At 40.1% G+C, this 15,340-nt stretch overlaps 1 protein-coding gene and 1 long non-coding RNA gene across 6 annotated transcripts in view; one reads left to right on the forward strand and one right to left on the reverse strand.

The window, feature by feature from the left end:
- The window catches only part of KCNAB1 (potassium voltage-gated channel subfamily A regulatory beta subunit 1), a 415,847-nt gene that overhangs the window by 350,378 nt on the left and 50,129 nt on the right, over positions 1-15,340 (forward strand). For 3 of the 5 annotated variants that reach the window (XM_025912881.2, XM_025912882.2, XM_025912883.2), the window contains exon 8: positions 3,606-3,692. The exons of the other annotated variants lie outside the window; for them this stretch is intronic. In XM_025912881.2, coding sequence (XP_025768666.2) covers positions 3,606-3,692 — 87 coding nt within the window. The remainder of the gene's footprint in view (positions 1-3,605; positions 3,693-15,340) is intronic. 5 annotated transcript variants of the gene reach the window in all.
- The window catches only part of LOC147577248 (uncharacterized), a 33,147-nt gene continuing 28,371 nt past the window's right edge, over positions 10,565-15,340 (reverse strand). The window contains exon 4 of the long non-coding RNA XR_015240075.1: positions 10,565-10,783. This is a non-coding gene — a long non-coding RNA (uncharacterized LOC147577248). The remainder of the gene's footprint in view (positions 10,784-15,340) is intronic.

The following is a 15,340-nucleotide window of genomic DNA, read 5'->3' on the forward strand; positions in this document are numbered from 1 at the left end:
GTCTACTTAAACTTAAAACAATACCTGGCCCCAAGCCAGTGCTCGACAAACATTTCCTAAGTGCAGCTGGAACATGACTATTTGCTTATTAGAGATAAACCCTAAATAGCTTTCAAGGAGACATTTGTCGAGCATGTCTTTATGTTGCTATAGTTTATTTCTACAAGATTAGAGCATCCAAACAGGAAAGGACAGGAGTGCCTGATTTGGTTTGTAGTCACATGAAGCATTAAAGCAGAAAGGTCGTTTAACTCTATTTTGTCTTTGGACAGATGAGGAAACCAAAGGCCCAAAGAGGCTAAGCGACATCAGCAAGGTCATTCAGGCCAGCCTGAATGAGTACCCTGGATCCCAAACCCCGTGCCTCACCTGCACACAGACCTGGCCTCTGGTTGCCAGGCTGGTCCATCCAGCTGCCAAGAGCTCCATGTGCTTGACTGATGTGCTGCCCAGACTTAAGTGGCTCAGACCACGGCTCCCACCAACCTGCTCTCCCTGACTTCCCCATCTTACTAACGTTCACGTCACTTTTCAGGCCAAAAAGCTAAGAGTCATCCTTGATTCTTTGACCTCCACACTCTGTATCCAGCACAACAGCAAGTCCTCTTATTGCTACTTCCACAACTTGTCCAGAATTTGCACACTTCTTACCGACTTGGTGACCTGCTCACTGGCCTCCCTCCCCGCTTTCACCCTTGCCTCTGACAGATCGTCCTCAGCAGGCCCATGACCAGCTCAAATGGAGATCTGATAATGTCATTTCCTCTGCTTAACTCCTGTTTCCTCATGTCCCAGCCCCTTACCAATGACTTTCCATCTCACAGACAGTAAAACCCAAAAATGTACACCATGGATTTCAAGACTTTATATGATTGACATTTTCGAAGTTAGGGGACAGGATCTCTGAAAGACACAATCTCCTCCTACTTCACTTCAAAGTCAGAGTGGGAGTTCAGGTGGATCACTGACGTGATGCAGCACATTATTTCTTTTATTCTCACATGAATACACTTGAATCTCAGCCTATATATCAAGGAAAAAGAAATGCCTTCCAGAGAAAGAATTGAGAGGTGAGGAATGGCCAAATACAATGAGACTGACCTTCATATCAAGTGCATGCCGTTATTAGTGGGTACATGTTATTACCTTGAGCAATGAACCCGTGCCAACAGATGCTCTCACTATGCACTGCTTGCTCTTTGGAAATAAATACAGTGTCCGTGCATCTTTATACCTCCAGAGCCCAGCACAGTTTGAGGATCAAATTGGGATTTAGCACATGCTTAGGGCATGGGAGAGTAAATGACTCAAGTCACAGCCGATCACATAGCACTACAAAGTGGCCAAGCCAGCCGTAGCTTTTTCTCCTGGTTGCTCTGCCCACATTGAGCTGTTTAGAAGAGACACTGAGGGATAGGGCCATTATCAGAAAGGAGGACGCTTGTTTCCAGGGCCAAGCACGGGCCAGAACTGTCACTAAATGCCTCCCTCCAGAACCAGGAGGTCCACTGAAAATCTTTAGCATTTAGTCTTTGGCACCTCTGATTCTGAACCTTTCCAGATGTGAGCAGCACTGTGATAATCACCACATTTCTACAGACTATTACGCTAACAAAGTGCTTGACGGCTGGTTTTATTTGCTCTCTGGAGCAGTGATCCTGAAGGTAGTAAGTATTGTTATCTCCGCGGCAGATTAGAGACCTGAGTCACCGCCCCCCCCACCAAAAAAAAAAAAAAAAAAAAAAGGTCAAATAACCCAAGTTGAATCACACAGCATGCTAGCGCACAGATTTCCAACCTTTCCAACCTGTGATACTCTATTATTTGTTCACTTGGTTATCCTGTCCTCCCTTACTTCCTCCATATGTATAATTGCTTCTAAAAAGTGGCTTATATCATAGTGCTTTTTAAGGTAGATTTTATTTCAAGCTGCCCCTTGAGAGAGCTGGTGACCCTCTGGGCCTGAAAGTCACTGCAGTTTTTTGAGAGCAGGCATTGGAATTTATAACACCTGTCTGCCTTAATCTCTTCATCAATCCTTCTTTTAAGAAGCCATCAACACAGACAATGCTTTCTCAATGAATGAAAAATATTTCCGGAACTATATCCAACAACTTCATTTTCCTGTCAGAAAAGTAATTGTGGCTGGCTGGTAAACCAGTTTGAAAAATCAAATTTAAATGAGCCAAATTTAAATGTATAAGAGCCTCATTTAACATGCAATTAATTTTATGCCTATAATAAAAAGAGAAAAACCACCGGTCTTCCTGAGGAATTAAATAGGCTGATAAGGAAATGCTGTGTCTCATGGAAATGAGATAAAATGATTCTTGAACTGTCCTCCTTTTGGTTGCATAATATTATATACAATACATTCTATTTCAGGGAAGTATTAATTTTACTGAATTTAAATAATTTTTTTTTCTGCCTAGTCACAGGAATGTAACCAAATGGTTAGGTTGGAACTTAGATTATTGGTTCCAGATTTTTTTTAAGCTCTCACTCTCTCCTTTATATGCCCTAAGTCTTTATAGCTTCTTGTGTTTTTGTTTCTTCCCCAAAGAAAGGGAATAATAGAAATGGTAGAGCTCAGCTATATTTAACGTTCTTCCAGCTTTGTTCCGCTTAGTAAAATGTTGAGCAAACCCTTCATTTGCCAATCCTTTTATTCCTGTTACAACCCATGTGTACATTAAGATGGATTTGGCAGTCACTTATTTCTTATTTATACCATTTTAATGTTTTTGATGTGCAATAAATGTATCCCATCCCACTTTTCAAGAAGTTAAACTCGTAGGCTACTTTTTATTCTTAACTTTGCTTCTAGATACTGCCACAGATGAGTCACTATGAAAGATCATTACTGAGTATGTTTTTTTCTGGTGGGGTAGGAGTACTGAAGTTACTGAGAAAGTTATAAGACTCCTCTTTGTGAAGGACAAAGTCAGCCTTTGAGATATATATCTTTATCTATATCTATATATCTGTTCTAAATGTTTGTTTATTTTGCAAGAGAGCGTGCACACGAGCAGGGGAGGGGCAAAGAGAGAGGGAGAGAGAATCTCAAGCAAGCTGCAGTCTATCAGCGGAGAGCCTGATGCCGGGCTCTAGCCCACAAACTGTGACATTATGACCTGAGCAGAAATCAAGAGTCGGACACTTAGCCAACTGAGCCACCCAGGTGCCCCAATATATTTTTTAAAGGTTCTAGGGGCCAATTAATACCTCATTGTATTCCATGTCTTTTTGAAACTAATTCAGTGCTTTTTTTTTTTTTAAGTTTATTTTTTTATGCTGAAAGAGAGAGGAGAGAGGGAGCAAGCACACGAGCAGGGAAGGGGCAGAGAGAGAGGGAGAGAGAGAATCCCAAGCAAGCTCCATGCTGTCAGTGCAGAGCCCGACGTGGGGCTTGATCTAACAAACTGTGAGATCATGACCTGAGCTGAAATCAAGAGTCAGATGCTCAACAGACTGAGCCATCCAGGTGCCCCAGTGCTTTTTTTTTTTTTTTTAAGTAAATTTTTTAAAGGAAACCAAACTTCAACTACTTCTAATAGTGCTTATTACACTTACATTTTTTGGATTTTTCCTGCCTCTGTTCCCAGGATTGAAGGGCTCCCTCCAGAGGCTGCAGCTCGAGTATGTGGATGTAGTCTTTGCAAATCGACCAGACAGTAACACCCCCATGGAAGGTGAGTGACAAAATTTGATAAGTGACTCTTGAGTTATTGATTCTAGCTTGACGACTTCTTTCACTAATGGCAGGAAATGAAATCTATTCAGACTTAGTTGATTGCATATGGAAAATTAAAACCTTTCCAGGGGATGCCTTTTGGCCTCAGTATTTACCCTCAAAGCAAAGCTCTGCGTCCTGCATTTTCATTCATTTTGTACACAGTCCCAGGCATTGGGGTTGTGGCTCCTGCCGGGTACAGTGCTCACTTTTTCCACGTTCATTTCCCTTCTGCTATTTCATCAACTAAACCAATAAAATTAATTGGAAGGGGAGTTTATAACCCAGCCATCATTATTTTGGAGGAAGTCCCTTGATGATCTTTCTCTTTTGTAATGACTGGGTCTGATTAGCTTCCAATCTATGGTAACAAGTGCTCAGTGGTGCCATGAGCAGAGGTTTTATAAGAATGACTACTTCAAAATGAGGCTCTTCATTGCAATTTGGGTTTTGATTCTCAAGGAGCTACAACATTTTATCGCCTTCCTGTTACAACTAATTTAAGACAATAGGCATCTCCCCAAGGAAACTTTGAAAATGTTCCTAAAACTAAATTTTCTTCAATTTGCATTTATTTATGGAGCCTACCTAAGATGAATGAGGAAGAAAATAGTTTGGGAGGACAAATTAATAACAATGTCCTAGTTAACTGAGATTTGCAGGCATGGATTCGACTTACCTGAGGTGAATGAGAACAAAGATTTTCGGGGGGAAAAGGGCAAAAAGTCATTTGAGGTTTACAATATGACATTTACGCAGTTTCAAGGACTTAGAATATAGTAATCAACAAAAAATTACACTGACGATAAATTTGTCCTTGATGATTCAAAAGGTAGTCCAGGGTCTTGGAATAAATCAGGTTCTATAAAGGTTTATTCTTGCTATAGGGTTATAGAAGTTACAGAGGTTCCAGATGATTGTACATACGAAAGTATATCTGAGTTTTTGGTAGGTTGCATTTCTGACAAAAGAATATCATGGAAATTATTTTCCTTGCCGTTTATCTCTTGTGCAACTACAGAGAAATGTTAAAATATAAATATTTATACGTCTAATTTTCTCCTAGAGTTTTCTGTTTTAATTCTGAGAAAATCATTTTATTATAAAGCAATAGCAGTGTTTGAAATTCATAAATGCCTGGGTGGCTCAGTCAGTTAAGTGTCCAACTTCAGCTCAGGTCATAAACTCACGGTTCGTGGGTTTGAGCCCCTGTCGGGCTTTGTGCTGACAGCTCAGAGCCTGGAGCCTACTTTGATTCTGTGTCTTTATCTCTCTGTGCCCCCCCCCCACCCCAATACACATTCACTCTTTCTCTCTCTCTCTCAAAAATAAACATTTAAAAAAAAGAATGATCTCTGGAAATAATCTAGAAATACATATTTTTATCAAAGTAAAAAAGAGGTTTTAAAGCAACCATAAACATCTTATTAGAGTAAGAAGTGCTCATCGCAAGGATAACATGACGTCACCCTCTTCCCAATGACACATAAAAAGAGAACACTAAAGCTATCTGATGAACAAAAGTGTCAAATAAAATACTATTTAGTGGGGGCTGTGAAAAACTGAAATTGCTTCCCATTTTAAGTGCTTGTGGCATTGTCTTCCTCCTTGGGAAAGAGTCCTTTGCAATTAAATTACATCATGTATAGGATTTTTCAGATTTTTTTTTTTTCCCATTTTGTCCCTGCCCCACCCTCATGTCTAATTGTAGAGATAGAATGCGGGAGTCTCTCAAGCAGAAAACATTATAATTTGCATTATATACCTCTAGAAGGGAGAAGTTCTCAATTAGGATCTAAGCTATGTGATACTGATATGATAATGGTGTCTGCAGTATGAACACTGATTATGTGTTGAAATTTTTTAGAAGGGAGCTTCATAGTGTTAACATTAAACACACAAGATTGCTACCCCATAGAATTTGTAATTACAACATTGTCCGGCCTTTGCTAGAATCAGAGAACATTTTAATTTTCCCTGAGTTTCTCATAGAAAATTCCACAGAGCAGAATATTTTGTCAACCATTTTATCAAGAGTCAATGTCCAAGTTCAGAAGTCTAAGGAAGGATGTCAGACCATAGAAATTTGCATTTGTTGATGATTAGGTCAAGGAACGTGGAATTTTGTAGCCCTGCAGCCATCAACCACTTGATGCTGGAATGTAGTCAGCTCTCTCCACCCTCCCCCAAGAAGGGATCCACTCTTAGCTGGTCCCTCAGGCTCTGAGGCTTATTTCTCTGGGAGGATTTAGTAGGAATGTAGCACAGAAATCCTCAAGTAGGACTTGTTCCAGATTGAAAGAGCTTCCCTATAATTTCTCCCTGGCTTTCAGAAAATGTGTATCCTCAAACTTGGTACGCTTACTTGTTCCAAGGTGGGCCTGATGGAAATGCCAGTTTGATACTAGTCTTTGGAAACCCATTGTCTGCATGTAGTGTCTTCTACTTTACTGTAGCAGAGGACAGGGCTGATCCGGCCAACGGAAGAAGAAATAGGAAATAAGAAGAAAATGAGAAATAGGGATTGCCAGGAGGCCTTGGGTACATTTGCTCCCCTAAAAATGGGGCGGGGGGGAAGGTGTCTAAGCTATTTCTGGCTTCCATGTTATTAAGATTCATTTTTGCAATGATTTATAAAGTCACAAGTATGTGAGTGAAAGTTATACATATACAATGGGGTCTACCTTAGAGAGCTATTAGTGTTTCTAAAAACACTACAGAAAGTAAATGTTATATATAATCAAAATTACCCTTAAAGGCCCCACAGTAGTTCTTTGTTAGCCATCGTTACTCTATAGTCTTTTAATCATTCAATTTCTTCTGCAAATATGACAAAACCATCATTGGATACCTGCCAGTCCCCAGCCCTTTTTTTTTTTTTTTTTGTAATGGCCAGAAAATCCTTAATATCATTCGCACACTTGTCTTTATTTCAGCAACTCAGATTGGCGATTTTAGGCTTGATTGCTTCCATTCCTGTCTAATATAAGTGATGCAACAGTGGTTGCCAAGTGCCTATTGATGAATTTTCCTATATTAAATCTACGTATGTTGGCACTGTGCTGTATGTGTGTGTCTGGGTATCCCATATTAGACCCTTAGCATTTGAAAATCATTTTTATTGGTTTCAACCATTCCTATGAACTCCATGGGGCCACAACACATGCTAACAGGATTTTTATAGGCACCTGTTTTAAACCCCAAGGACATAATGAAAGAGCCCAGCCCAGCTTTCTAAGACATGTTTTTAAAAAATTTATTAAAATGCCAACCCCTTTGATTTGCACCTTGAAAGGATGTTAATTGGGAACATTTCTAAAATAAACCAAGACGAGTTCATCCGGGTTCTACATATCACACAGCAACCAACTGAGCCAAGAAAGATTAGCAGTAGCATCTTCTTCATAATATGTAGGCATCATATATCCAATTTGTTGTTGTCTTCGCTTCTTCCTTGAAAAACCAATAGACAGAAAGTGAGTCCTCTCAAAAGAATAGCTGTAAATTCCAAATGTGCAATCAGTGGAGAAAGTAGTAAGACACTTACTTTGCAATCTGCAACCCTATGGGATGAGATTATATTTTATAGCCATGGGAAGATGTTTCTGACAACAGAGGGGAACTTGTGGACTTTTTCCTCTGTCCTTCTTGTTTATTTTTTCTGGTTCACCTAGTAGTAAGTCATTTTTCTTTCACAGCATCTGCCATGCCATCTGTCTCTGCTACGATATCTGGCATCGATGGCATGTGTTCCAGTCCCAGAAAAAATCAGCCCCACTCCCATTTCTTCTTTCTTTATGCTGCTGTGTTCTTACCAGTAGAGTCCCTGACAGTTCCTTGTGCTCGGTGCCACTCATATTCTTAATTCTCTCATTTCCATAAATCCCAGCATGTATTGCATGTATTTCAAAACCTTCTCTTGAGCTTATTAGACAAAAGAAAGCTCATTCCAACATGAGTCATGCTAGACAGGGATAGACACAGAGCATTTGTGTGTCTGAGGACCTACACTAGGAGTTTTTTGGTTTGGCTTTCTGTCATTCCCGAGTGCTAGGCTACTTTGTCTCTCTATATTCTTCTCATTGTTCCAGGGAGGAAGTGATTGAATATGACTGAGGGCAGGAGAGGAGTCTACAAACCATGTACTACTTGTGAATAACAGAAGAGAGAGAGGACCCCTTTTTGTATACATAGCTTTTTAAAAAGGAAAGAGGAAATCCCATTAATTTGTTGATTGGAGAGAATATGATGATTTTTAAATTAAATCATATTTTAATTTAAAAAACATTTGGAATTGAGCTCTAACTTTTATTTAGAGCTTTTTGCCAAAGCTAGTTAATCTCACAGACTCCCTTAGTCATTAGATGTTACTCCCAACCTAATTACAGTTCAAATTATTTATTTTTTTCCTGCTAGCAGGTTAATGCAGACATAAACAACACAGGATATCTTTTTTACATAAGAGAGGCAAGATCAATGTTAGTTTCACTTAGTCCCCACAGTATCATCACGTCAAACAACCCATTCCATAAATATTTACTTCCTTCTAAGCCATTTTATTTAGTGTCGCCATAGGCAAGCAGGAATCCATGGATATTCAGGTTTCTAGGATGTCCAGTTACAGCTCAGAAAATACCAGAAAGTAGCAAGTATTGCAGCATCCCAAATTTTCTACATGTTCTTCAATTCCTAGATAATTCCTATCCAAAGCAAAGTTTTCAGAACAAAAATTTAATGACATAAAACCTAGAAATATCATCTAAGCACAATGGATCATCTCTTCTGCCTTTATATTTTATTATCTTCCCAGAAAGACACTCTCTCAATCTTTCCTCCAAACCATAATAAGAGCAGGAAGAAATCTTCTGCAAATAGTCACTAGCAGCTCTGTCCAATCGAAATATTATGCAACCCACACATATATTTCGAATTTTCTGTTAGCTACATTCAAAAGGTAAAAAAAAAAGACAGATGAGAATAATTATAGAAATATATTTTAGGGGCACCTGGCTGGCTTAGTTGATAGAGCATGTGACTCTTGATTTCAGGGTTGTGAGTTTAAGCCCCATGTTGGGTGCAGAGATTACTTAAAAATAAAATCTTTAGCATAAGAGACTCTTAAAAACTGAGAAAAAACTGAGGGTTGATGGGGTTGGGAGGGAGGGGAAAATGGGTGATGGGTATTGAGGAGGGCACCTTTTGGGATGAGCACTGGGTGTTGTATGGAAACCAATTTGACAATAAATTTCATATATTGAAAAAAAATAAAATAAATAAAAATAAAATAAAATGAAATCTTTAGGGGTGCTGGGTGGCTCAGTTGGTTGAGTGACTGACTTGATTTCAGGTCAGATCATGACCCCAGGGTCATGGAACTGAGCCCCGCACTGGGTTCTGAGCTGAGCTTGGAGCCTACTTAAGATTTTCTGTCTCTTTCCCTCTGTCCTTCCCCTCTGCTCACACTCTCTCTCTCTCTAAAATAAAATTAAAAAAAAGAGAGAAAGAAACTAAATACATAGTTTTAAAAAATAGTAAAATAAAATCTTTAAAAAATACATATATATATATGTGTTTTTAATTTTATTTTTTTAAAATGTTTATTTAATCACGGGAGTCTACCCCCAAAACCAGGAGCATACGGTAGACACTGTTAGAAAACTTGACAATAAATTACATTTTAAAAATAAATAAAATAAAATAAAAATGTTTATTTGAGGGAGAGAGAGAGCATGTGCACAGGGGAGGAGCAGAGAGGGAGAGAGAGAGAGAATCCAAAGCAGGTTCCACATTGTCAGTGCAGAGCCTGACACAGAGCCTGATCTCATGAACCATGAATGAGATCATGACCTGAGCCAAAATCAAGAGTCAGATGCTTAGCTGATTGAGCGACCCAGGTGCCCCAGTAAATAAATAAATACATATATATTTTAAATTTAACCCAACATGGGGCACCTGGGTGGCTCAGTCAGTTTAAGTGTCCAACTTCAGCTCAGGTCATGATCTTACAGTTTGTGAGTTTGAGCCCCACGTTGGGCTCTGTGCTGACAGCTCAGAGCCTGGAGCCTGCTTCAGATTCTGTGTCTCTGCACCTCCACTGCTCACACTCTCTCTCTCAAAAATAGATACACATTTAAGGGGCGCCTGGGTGGCGCAGTCGGTTAAGTGTCCGACTTCAGCCAGGTCACGATCTCGCGGTTCGTGAGTTCGAGCCCCGCATCGGGCTCTGGGCTGATGGCTCAGAGCCTGGAGCCTGTTTCTGATTCTGTGTCTCCCTCTCTCTCTGCCCCTCCCCCGTTCATGCTCTGTCTCTCTCTGTCCCAAAAAAATAAATAAACGTTAAAAAAATAAAATAAAATAAAAAAATTAAAAAAAAAATAGATACACATTTAAAAAATTAAAAAATTTAACCTGATGTGTAAAAACATGATTTCAACATGCAATCAATACAAAAATTTTTAATGAGATTTTTCTTTCACACTAAGCCTTTGAAATCTGTTGTGTTTTTCACTTTTACTGCATGTCTTAATTTGGGTCAGCCACATTTCAAATGTTTAATAGCCACATGTGGCTCCTGAGAACTAAATTTGACCACACAGTTCTATAAACTCTATTTCCAGGCTAGCAGAGCAAAAGACACAGAGTAGGAGCTCAATAAATATTTATTGTGTGGATGGATGGATGGATGGATGGTTGGATGGATGGATGAATGGATGGATGAATGGATGGATGGATGAATGAATGGATGAATGGATGAATGAATGGATGAATGGATAAACGATTGGATGAATAAGTGAACAAGTGTTTGAAGATTGAATGAGTGAAGCTCTAAAGTTAAATAGATCCAACTTTATTTTTCTCTACTTAAAACCTATTTTGGTTTCCTAACCTCTATAAGCATTCTGGTGTCTGATCTGGTTCAACATTTCAGGATGATGCTAAGGACAGATTGCTGGTAAACATCCCCAGGACACTCTTACATTCCATTTTTCCTCATCAGCAACAGCAGCCACATCTAGATGCCAGGTATTTCTCTAGAAATCTGATTGATACCTAAATGAGCAGAAATGAATGGAAGATGATTCTTTGGCGGTTCAGTTGCTCCTGAGGATTACTATATCAAATTAAAATTATCTAATGCATTTCATTTATGACCCCTGGCCAGGATGCTCCTGAGAGCCTTGCGTGCCAATCAGATCAGTTTAACATTTTGGTTTGAAAGGCTGGGATAGCTGAGTTTTCAAGATAGTGATTTGGAGAAAATTATTTTCGTATCCAAGAAGATGAGCCAAACCCTACCAACTCTATGGCGGGAAAAAAAAAGTGTTCCAATTTTACTAAATCAGTTTTATTTCCATTTTAACTACAAATTCACCAAAAATTGGACTGCTACCTTAGACCTATTCAGCTGATGTTTTATCCTTTATAAAACAATACATTAATAAAAACAGAAATTGTTTAAAAATCTTTTTAATGTTCATTTATTTTTGAGAGAGAGAGAGAGAGAGAGAGAGAATGAGTGAGCGAGGGGCAGAGAGAGAGGGAGACACAGAATCTGAACCAGGCTCCAGGCTCTGAGCCGTCAGCACAGAGCCTGATGCAGGGCTTGAACTCGTGAACCACGAGATCATGACCTGAGCTGAAGTTGGACACTTAACTGACTGAGCCACCCAGGCGCCCCTAATAAAAAGAGAAATTTATTTCATTCATTCTAAGAAACAGCATTAGAGCTGGATGGGTTCACGTGGGTTCTTTCAGTCTCTGGTATGGCTTTTTAGAAAATCTCATGTTTCGGGGCGCCTGGGTGGCGCAGTCGGTTAAGCGTCCGACTTCAACCAGGTCATGATCTCGCGGTCCGTGAGTTCGAGCCCCGCATCAGGCTCTGGGCTGATGGCTCAGAGCCTGGAGCCTGTTTCCGATTCTGTGTCTCCCTCTCTCTCTGCCCCTCCCCCGTTCATGCTCTGTCTCTCTCTGTCCCAAAAATAAATAAACGTTGAAAAAAAAATTTTTTTAAGAAAATCTCGTTTCTACTCACTGTACTCCTCCTTCCTATTAGGACAGTATTTCTGCAAAGTGGACTGCAGGACATTAGATGGGGAACACAGCTTCTGGCCTCGCCACTTGTTAGAGTGTATACCCAGGGCAAGTTACAACCCCACTGAGGCTCAGTGTCCTTACCTGGAAATGGAGACAACACAGACAGTGACTTCTGAATGAGTTAATAATGTGGGTATAGGAGAGCAAGCAAGCTTAAGCCCCTTTTCTAGAATGTCCCATATAATTCACATACATATAAAAATCCACTTTTTCTGGATTCCTTCTCAGAGGTAACCATAGGGGAAGTCCAAGGCCCTGAAATTATAATGTGATGAAAATCACATAAAGGTGGCCAGGCTGCAGAAACAACTAGGGTCTTCAGGGAGGCCACGTAGAAATTAACATACAGAGTTGGCAATGGAATTTTCTTCTAGCCCGTTGTTTCTCCCTGGAGTTTTGTTCTGAAATGCTCCATGCCCTTTACAGTTAATATAATCATAGGTTTTCTGGGGTTAATATATTCAGTCAAAAGGTAATCTTGAGACTGTGATTTTATTTTCAAAAATATATCTAGAAAAAAGTCAGTAACAGGATTTACTTACTCATTCAGTTGATATTCATTGACTCGTACTTTTCATGCACTAGAAGAAGCAGAAGTTAATAAATTAGGCAAACATCCTGCCTCTATAGAAATTACGTTCTTGTGGGGGAGACAGGCAATAAGTTACTAATTGAGTTACAATAGATGGTGATCATAGTATGAAGAAAAAATAAATCCTGGGAGGAGGATAGAAAGACAGACACCATATGTTTTCACTCTTATGTGGATCCTGAGAAACTTAACAGAAGACCATGGGGGAGGGGAAGGAAAAAAAAAAGGTTAGAGAAGGAGGGAGCCAAAACATAAGAGACTCTTAAAAACTGAGAGCAAACTGAGGGCTGATGGGGGGTGGGAGGGCGGGGAGGGTTGGTGATGGGTATTGAGGAGGGCACCTGTTGGGATGAGCACTGGCTGTTGTATGGAAACCAATTTGACAATAAATTTCATTAAAAAAAAAAAGAAAAGAAAGTATGAGGGCTAGATAAGGTGTCCAAGGGAAGTCTAAGAAGGATATGGGGGGGAATAGCTTGGCCTCCTACAAAATGGGAAGGACATAACTTTGGAATAAGACCCTAATTCTGATCATCTTTCCATTTCTTCCTAGTTGTGTCATTTTAGACACATTATTTAACCTCTCTTTTCCTTAGTTTCCTTATCTATAAAATTCAAGTATTAATATCTCCTTTATAGGGTAATTAGGATTTTTTGGAATGATATATACAAAATGCTTAGAATGTTGCTTAGTACATGGTAATTACTTAAAAAGTTAAAGCTGTGTCTTTTGTTGTTGTGTTGTTATTGTGTGTGTGGTCCTGCTGTGAATTTGTCATGTGGGAAGTGACCTTGATGCATTAGTAGCCTCCAAGTCCACCACCAGGCAATCCTGAAGGTTCCAAAACAGAAAGGCTCACGCAACAAACTAAGATGCATGCATCCCATGGTTTATTAAATCAAGTAAAAAGCGTAGTGAGAAGCAAGAGGGGAGAGATGGGGCAATTGAAACAATTAGGATTGAGTATAAACAGGTAGAGGGACCCAACTATCTAAATCCTATGGCACGCAGTGGTCATATGGCCTGTCCTCTCTCTATGCCACAGTGTCCTTCCCTGTGAGGGTGTATTATAATGATCATATTTGAGATTTGGGCAAGACAGCTCAGTAGACAGGAGGTGCCTGGGTCAATCATACACTTGCTTTCTTGCTCTCAGGGACAAATTCACCTGGCCGTTAGCTGTAGCTCACCTGAAAGCCGTAGCCTGACGTACAGCCATGGACTCTGCATTTCTTGTGCACAGGGATTTTTGAAGCCAGAAGGGGATCACCAAACGGGGCTGATTTAAGACCTTATTTGAATCCTCGTATATTTCATGTATATTTAGTATATCTTGAACGTTGGGTGTCATGTGCATACTACATGCATTGTGAAGATCACATTTTTCCATCCTTCCACCTCTCTGCTCAGCACACACGTTTCCTACTTTGTCTATGTCTGCCGTGACTCAGAGGTTACTAATCCACTTAGTCATACCATATACATTATGTGAATTCTTCCTGTGTCTCACAAGCTACTTGTTTCTCTACATGGTTTCATTTATCCTCCTTATTTCTCTTGCTCTCTTGAGCAGAACTGATCTTAAGTAACATAGCAAAGGCACATTACAGAGTTCACCACTCTTAGTAGGTGACATGCTGCTTCAGATGTGCAGCCTTCTAGGGCCATTGAAAACCTGTCCAGAGTTAACAGAGGTCCCCGAAGTCCTGAAGGTGGATCACTCTGATAGGCGTCAGAGTCGTGGCTAACAAATTATCTTGTTCCAACTGGGTTCCATAGAGAGGACAGGAGCTTTCCTAAAACTACCTTTACTAGAGCATACTGAGAAATTAAGATTGCCAAGGCTGCAGAAAATATGTGATGAGCTGGCTTTAAAGAAAATTATGTTCCAGACAATTTGTAATCATCTAGTACTGTATCTTGTGCTCTCTTTGGATGTTGAAGATTCCCAACCTCATTTCATAATGTCCTGGTTAGAATGGAAGATGCTGGAGAAGAATATGCTTATATTCTATGCAATTTAGCTACTCCCTCTATTGTCTCCCCCTCCTTTCCCTCTCTTCACATCTGAAGTCAACAGTGAAGGCAGAAGAGATGTAACCCCTACCAGTAAGATACAAAAAAGGAAACGTGGGCCATGTGTCTGGGGGCCTATGGGACTTCCTCACCACAAATCTGTGGCCCTCACCAAGCTCAGAAAGGATGGTTTTTTGGTTTTCTTTTTTTCTTAAGTTGTTCTCAGTCAAGAAAAAGAGAGAGTGAGAGAACACGAATGAACAGAGATGGCTTCTGCTCACCCCAGCTGTCAGGTGGAGACGGAGCCACTTAGTATTCTGAAGCTGTGGGTCTGTGACTCATGTGAACTTCCTTCTGTGTGCTTTGTCATTTCCCTGGAGTTGTGACAAGAATTACCGCCATATTCTGAGGGGATGTCAACTCAGTCTCAGGGGAATTAATCTCGGTAAATTTCTTATTGTGCTGCAGCTGATCTGCAGTGACACGGGTAGGAATTGGAGACACATTATCCAACACCCTAGCCCAGGAAGGTGGGGCTGGGGATGTTAGCAGCCTGTTACTTTGCAGCATCTCACTCAGGGTTTCCCAGCATGCTGATTCACTAGGGTGAGCAGAGCCACCTCTGTCATTGCTAATCTGGAATTCTCAGATAGTGGGGATAAGCAAACACACGTAAGTCTCTTACTTTCTGGGGGAAAAAAAATGAAGCAATGAGAAAATAAATGCCATTTTTAACCCACTTCTCCCCTTGGGGTGCTTAATATGTGTTGTGAAAAACTACAAGGTCTACAGTCAGAGGAAGACGGTGCTAGTCTTGGGTGTGTGAATTTGACTGAGTTGCTCAGACTTTCTGCTTCTCAGTTTTTCACCTGGAAAATGGCAAGAATAAAAACATTACCTTGCC

This window comes from Puma concolor, chromosome C2 (assembly GCF_028749965.1).
Source record: "Puma concolor isolate L17-30 chromosome C2, mPumCon1.1.hap2, whole genome shotgun sequence".
NCBI lineage: Eukaryota > Metazoa > Chordata > Mammalia > Carnivora > Felidae > Puma > Puma concolor.